The sequence below is a fragment of the Mus pahari genome, chromosome 9 (assembly GCF_900095145.1).
Source record: "Mus pahari chromosome 9, PAHARI_EIJ_v1.1, whole genome shotgun sequence".
NCBI lineage: Eukaryota > Metazoa > Chordata > Mammalia > Rodentia > Muridae > Mus > Mus pahari.
This window is the reverse complement of record NC_034598.1, coordinates 66,381,104-66,388,400: the sequence shown is the minus strand read 5'-3', so window position 1 is coordinate 66,388,400 and position 7,297 is coordinate 66,381,104. Positions and strand designations below refer to the sequence as shown.

The 7,297-nt window shown below is 38.0% G+C and overlaps 1 protein-coding gene across 1 annotated transcript in view; it reads right to left on the bottom strand.

Moving 5' to 3' along the window:
* The window catches only part of Nav3 (neuron navigator 3), a 319,139-nt gene that overhangs the window by 36,643 nt on the left and 275,199 nt on the right, over positions 1-7,297 (bottom strand). The window contains exons 25-27 of the mRNA XM_029542029.1: positions 3,280-3,401; positions 2,368-2,388; positions 1,497-1,669 (exon numbers count right to left, since the gene is read on the bottom strand). Of these exons, the coding sequence (XP_029397889.1) occupies positions 1,497-1,669; positions 2,368-2,388; positions 3,280-3,401 (316 nt within the window). The remainder of the gene's footprint in view (positions 1-1,496; positions 1,670-2,367; positions 2,389-3,279; positions 3,402-7,297) is intronic.

Genomic DNA, 7,297 nt, shown 5'->3' with positions numbered 1-7,297 from the left:
GAGAGAGAGAGAGAGAGAGAGAGAGAGAGAGAGAGAGATTTTTGCCAGCACTCATTCATAGGTTCAGAACTGAAAGCAGTTATTTTTCTTTTCACCTTTTTTTGGTCTTGTTTTCTGAAGTTTAAAAAAACAGTCTGGTAGTTTGGAATGGAAAAGTGATCTTTAGACATCCCTGGTGGCTGATATGGCTAGAAGTCACTGGTACACATCATTGTGTATATTGGTCAAGGGGCTTAACCCTCCATATGCAACATGAAATTCTCCCTTCTAAAAGCCAAATCATTATACTCTCAGAATGTTGATTTCTTCTTTTATAAAACTGTGCAAACAATAACGTTATTTGCTGCTATGCTGTCCTCTGGTTTCCATGAAAATTCAATATAAATATTGTAAAATATAAATTACAGAGATTAGCTTTGGACATTTAAATAATGGATGGGTGTTACATAAACTTCCCGTTGGACTCTGCAGACTTAGGCAAGCACCACTAATGACGTCAAGCCACCAATTTCAACCTACACTGGCAACCCAGCCGCAAGCTGTCTCAAGGTCATATGTGCTATATGTCCTTACTGGTTTGCTTGGGTTTTATGGACATTTGCATTAGAAGAAAAATCTGTCAAGAGATTTCTTTATATTAACTAATGACTTTTCCATTTACAATTTGAAGACTTGGGTAGTTGATCATAAAATGACAAGATTCGTACGTATTTCCTTATATAAGTGATGAAATCACCTGGACAAAGCACTGCTTTATATGTCACTGTACATACAAGAAACTTCACATCCAATAGTTTATACAACATACAGAATTATCTCATCAACTATCTTTTTACATGCATTGTTTTACTATCAAAATTTGGGTCCTATAGGAATAATACCTTATTGAATGCAATCAAAGATAATTGGGTTTTAGGTTGGGTTTGAAAAAAGTGATGTTTAGTTGAAAAACAAGGAACTGCTTGAGGCTGAAACACATGCAAATGATTTTAGAAAAGGCAAAAAACCAAAAACAACACAACACCACCACAACAAACCCATGGCTAGGTTAGAGCCCGTGTCTTTACAGTTTCATGCAACACACCATTTTTTTTTTTTTACCGGGATCTATGCTTGTAGATCATGGGGCCATTTTTTCGTTTCTTGGGTGGCCAGACAAGGGGTGACCTGCATGTATGCACAGTTAGACAGACACATGGATAAATGCAAGTAAAAAGAGGAGAGAGAGAGAGAGAGAGAGAGAGAGAGAGAGAGAGAGAGAGAGAGAGAGAATGGTTTAGTAGAGTATAGAATGAGATTGAAAAACACCAGATGCTAACAGAAAGTATAAGAGAAATAAATTTTGTCCACCATTCATAGCAAGAACAGAAATGATGGGTGGAGATGGATGCTGTGTTTGTGAGAGGGAACCTGACTGCATTTGGAATAGAGCCATGGGCCTGGGCTGAAGTCAGTTTTCAACAGTAGATCAACATTCTCCAAAGGGAAGAGCTTACGCTGAGGCTGACTGCGAGGGCTTCATGGCTGAAGAGCCACTCTCGCCAGTATTGTGGGGTAGCTTGGGGGAAGCTGGCAAGGATGAGTCTGTCAGCTCTTCAATGTCCGAATGTGAGGAAGGCGGCTTGGTGGACTTTTTCTTTCCAAAGGCTTGCTTGAAAGAACTTCTCAGCTGCAAGAAGGACAGACAGTTATGCTTCTCTGTCATCTGAACTTGGGGGAGATCGGCTTTGGGGCGTTAGTTTGCAGGTGCCATCCTAGCCACTGCCTGGGGTCAGTATATAAAAGCAAGAGTTTTAACAACGGCAGCACAGTATCCCTAGAACATTAAATACTGTGTTCTGTGTTTCCCTTTTGTTCTTGGATTAATCCAGCGCAGCGCAAACATGGAGGGCTTTTAAATAGTGCAAGGTAAAGGGCATTGCCATCAGAGCACTCATTTAAAACTAAGTACCTTGAAGGGATCTCTGGTCCCAAGGCTTCTCTCTTCAAGGCAATTTGTTTTAAATGGCCACTTTAGCGGTACAATCAAGTTATATCCTGCTGACAGTACAAACTTAAAAAGCAAAATGAAACCAAATTCACCCAAGACTTCATTAATTGTGATTTTTTTTTCTCTATTCAAATTTCCAATTCCAAGACTATTCAGAAACAGAATTGGTATCCCCTACAGCTCTATTCAGAAAGGTGTTTTTTACTTCTCTTTAAAATTTGAGATTAAAATGAAAAGGCACAAAGGAAAGACATACAAGGTATTCTGATTTCTGAAAGGTATAAAAGCCTGCTGCCAAAATGAATAGCATTCATGCCAAGGTAGGGTGTTTTGTATAGATGCATGCCAAATGTCCACCGTTTATAGTTTATATTCACCTCACTTCCTCTAGAGTTCACCTTGCAGAAACATGAAAGAGTGTGGAATTACAAATCAGGGCAAGGAAGGCTGATCAGTATTTTAAAATATTACCTGCATAAACATTTTTTTTTAAAACAAAAAGATATTTGTTTGCATTATTTACAGAAAGCACCAGTAAACGTCCCAGCTAGCTTTTGGTTTCATCAAAGGTTATATCTACGTGAACGCTGAGTTTTGTCTCAGGCTACTGTTCCTTACCTTCCCACGGCTTTTGCGTTTTATTGGCTGATTAATATTATCATAAATTATTCAAAAACATCTCCAGTAAATTTAAGAAGTGGTTCTTTTCAAGTTCATTTCGGAATGCCTACTATGATCCATTTCTGTCTTCCTACTATGTTCTGTTGGGTATGGATCAATATACCCATATCTGAATATGTACCAACATTATTTCTCTCTCTATACACACATATATAGCATATATTATATACGTCATATATAATATGTAATCATTAGAAACTAATATAGTTGGTCTCTTATGGGCTGGTGATTTATTCACTCTATACTCTGTAGAATCCAGGGGTTGGGAGGACTGAGGTTCCAAGATTTCTTCCTTTTTCTTTACCATCTCCAACCTGCCTTTCCCTCTCCCAGCACCATTTCTAACCTACCTCATCCTAATTAACACCTTCCTCCTCCTCTTCTCCATCATGATAATACCATCCTGCTACCCGCTCTAGTTCCAGCATAGGAGGTCTTCACCACCTTCTCTCCCTAATCTTAGGAGAAGTAAAGGGGTTGACATGCTGGGTCCCTGAATGGGGCCCTGCCAACGGCTAGAGATTTCTAAAGCCCCCCCTCCCCAAGAAAGAAAGCTAAGTCCCTGACCCACCACAGGTTCTGAATACAATGAGAAAAAGATGCCTTACCCAGTTTTTCTTCTTCTTTTTCTTGGAGTCAGCATCATTACCACTGCCAATGCTGGAATGGCTTGTTGCGCTGTTGATACTAGAAACACTTTCGGAGGAGTGCTGTCTTCTGATGCGGAGATCTAGAAACAGACGGAGGGTGTCAAGTTCACTCAAGGTCTTAGTCTGGAGAAGTCTGGAGACACAGCGTGTGTGGCTTTCACAGTCAGCAAGGCGTTCTACAGCTGTCACTCCACTGTAGCTTGCTCTGATGTATTTAATAGAGTATGACCATATTGGTTTCAATTAACAGAGTTGTATACATGAACAGTCAAAGGATACACTCAAATGGGCCCATGGCATCAGTGGTTTGAAGAGTTCTGAGTTTAGGCCAAAATGGAATGTCTCCACTCATGCTTTTTACAGATACCTAAATCAGACAGAATTTCCAAAATGGCTTGTTTCTAAATGATTAGTTCCATGCAGCAAAGGGAAACTTACAAGATGCCAAGAATGAGTTCTATCTTCTTAATATTTGTGCTATAAATACGGTTACCAAAGCCAATTATTAACTTTCCATTTCATGGAATCAAACTAGGTTAGTGCCAACATAATCCTTGTAAGTCATGTAAGCACATCACCTCACAGGTGAGGAGCCGAGTGAGGAGCCGGATGAGTAACATGCACTTCAAAGATGCTTTATAACTTTACCAAGGTTAAATAAAGTGTGAGGACAAACCTCCAACAGACTCAACTAAATAAAACTATCGTGTGTGTGTGTGTGTGTGTGTGTATGTGTGTGTGTATGTGTGTGTGTGTGTGTGTGTGTGTGCACGCGCGCATAACTTCTATGTAAGCAAGAACCAAAGTAGGCTATTTGTAAATCAGATGAGTTTAATATAAGTCTCACAAACACATCCATGCTCTCTGTATTGGCATGAAACAGTAATACCAAAACCAATACTTAGCATGCTCCTGATATAATTTTATTGTTAAAGCAACAAGGTAGGTTTTACTACTAAATATTATCTTCATGTGGTTGTACAAATGAAAAATAGTGGTGTGACCATTGGTGCTGCACTAGTTCTGATATCTATTACATCTCTGTGTTATAGTTCTAAAATGTATGTATTTCATCTTAGAATCCATCCCATCATCAGCCACCAAACCCAGATACTAATGCTCATGCCAGCAAGATTCTGCTGAAGGGACCCTGATATTGCGGCCTCTTGTGAGGCTATGCCAGTGCCTGGCAAACACTGAAGTGGATGCTCACAGCCAGCTATTGGATGGAACACAGGGTCCCCAATGGAGGAGCTAGAGAAAGTACCCAAGGAGCTGAAGGGGTCTGCAACCCTATAGGTGGAACAATAATATGAACTAACCAGTACCCCCTGAGCTTGTGTCTCTAGCTGCATATGTAGCAGAAGATGGCCTAATCGGCCATCACTGGGAAGAGAGGCCCCTTGGTCTTGCAAACTTTTTATGACCCAGCACAAGGGAAGGCCTGGGCCAAGTAATGGGAGTGGGTGGGTAGGGTAGCAGGGGCGGGGGTGGGGTATAGGGAACTTTCGGGATAGCATCTGAAATGTAAATAAAGAAAATAATAATAATAAAAAAAAGAAATTTCAAAGACAACATTTGGTACTGAATATTTTATAAAGGAATCTACTCATTCCAAAAAATTAGCTTATAGCCATTAGATCTATTAGAATTAAAAGTTAAATTGAAATTTTATCTATTTGTAGCAAACTGATATGGTCAGTGGGACACTAAGAAAATTTAAAAAGTAAAATTTGCTTTTAGAACATTAGTAGAAATATATTTAATTTGCCACAAATGTAGATTAGCCAAACAAATAAACAGTCCAGTGGAATTTGTAAGATGTCAAAAATTGCTATAGAGCACTTAAAAAGTTTTCACAGAAATGACATTATGAAGTAACTCTTGATCCATTTATTAATTTAATAAAGGAATAAGAACAGCAGATGGCAGTGACCTGCAAATGAGTGCTTCATGAGCACAGTCCAAAGAAGTGCATGTGTGGAGAGGAAGACACCGAAAAACAAATCCATGTCTTCATAAACTGCATGGTCATATACATAAATACCAGCATCTTATTAGTATTTCCAGTAATCACACTGGAAAATCTTATAGAAAGATACATTGAAAAAAAACTTTTTAAATCCTTGGAGTTTGATTTCTTATAGTAATTTTTTATCAGTAATAAAAATAATGATTGTTTTAAAATAAATAAAATATTACCAATCTGAAACCTAGATCAGTAAATTCATGATGCTTTCTTTTGACATCTTTTAATGTGTGGTACAGTATAATGTTCAAGTTCCCATTTCTGCTGCTGGTGACCATGGGCTTAGGTAAACAAAGTCGAGCCTTTGCTACATTTCTCCTAATAACGCTCACAAATAGATGAGGTCAGTGCTAAAGGGTTCTAGAGGCTTTATTCTATTCAGAATTAATAAACCATGGTCCAACTCTTTTTTTAAGGACACGATTTATAAAGGCGTACATTTCCCCTCATTTATTTTCCATTGCTCATCCTTTGCACCAGCCATGCCCAGCTGAAGAGAGCAATACCACTTACTCGCACTACTCAAAGAACATCTATCAAGTTACTTATTTTAAAACAAGGCTATAAATGGGCATTAGAAATCTCTTTTTAGAAGGAAAAAAATCACCCTTGATACCTTCCTCTAAACCTCTCAGTAGATTCTAATTTTAATGAGAACTTAAAAGACTCTGGCTCCTCATCAGCTCTCTATCCATCTCCCTTAGGCATCTGGTGAGTACTTACACCTTCAGCAAAGTTCTGCGCATTTAATCTTGTCTCCTTATTTTCCTTGCATGAGAGTCGTAAAGTCACCCATCTCCGTATTTTTACTCCAAGGTCTCTTGGGAAGGTTCTTCTTTACATGACTTTAGACTTATTTTTTTTAATCTTCTCTTAAATGCTGATGTAATGAAAAGTCCTTTTCCTGCCTATGCAATCTATAGTAAGCTTCCTGGTAGACTCTCAGTTTTTCCTACTATTGATCATCATAGACCTATTCTGATATGCACATTTGACTACAGGAATGACTGCATACAATCATTTTATCTGTTCTTCACAGGATAGAATTCTCAAAGGAGGAATTCTTTATTATTCTATTACTGTCTGTATCCTGCACCTTGTATAGAGCACAGTATATTGGAGATAATAAATACATGGGACCAAGTGGATTCATTCTAATTGTTCATCTACCATAACTATATTCTTTCACTACTGGTCCTATGAAGGTTCTATGCCCCAGTAGAGGGGAATGCCAGGGCCAGGAAGCTGGATTGGGTGGGTTGGTGAACAGAGGGAAGGGGGAGGATATAGGGGATTTTCAGAGGGCAAACCAGGAAAGGAGATAATATTTGAAATGTAAATGAAGAAAATATCTAATAAAAAGATTAAAAAATTACTGTTAGCCATGATTTTACATACAAACACACACATATACATATGAATTATAGTTCATGGTTAAGGGAAAACTCCTGCAGACTCATATATTTGAGTAAAGAAAAATTTCCATACTTCTAATTATCAGTCTTTTCATATTTTTTATAGTTTTTAATGCATTTACACAAATATGAATATTTTTTATTCCTTTAATTTAAACACATTGTAAAATACTTGATCAGTTGCTTACTCTTTAATACTTACTTTCTTTTATATTTTTAAGAAACAATAGAATACCAAGTGCAATAATTTAAATATATTTATAAGTAAAGACATATCTTTTAAGGTAGGCTTATTTGTCAGACTCGTAAAAAATGTAGCATACTAATTTAGAGAAGAGTGAAAGCAAATTATCAGGTAGGATATGCCAGTTTGACTTGTTTAATTTATCTTAGGACCAGATGTAGAGAATATTGTAGTTAAAGAGTTTCAGCCGGGTGGTGGTGCACCTTTAATCCCAGCACTCGGGAGGCAGAGGCAGGCAGATTTCTGAGTTTGAGGCCAGCATGGTCTACAAAGTGAGTTCCAGGACAG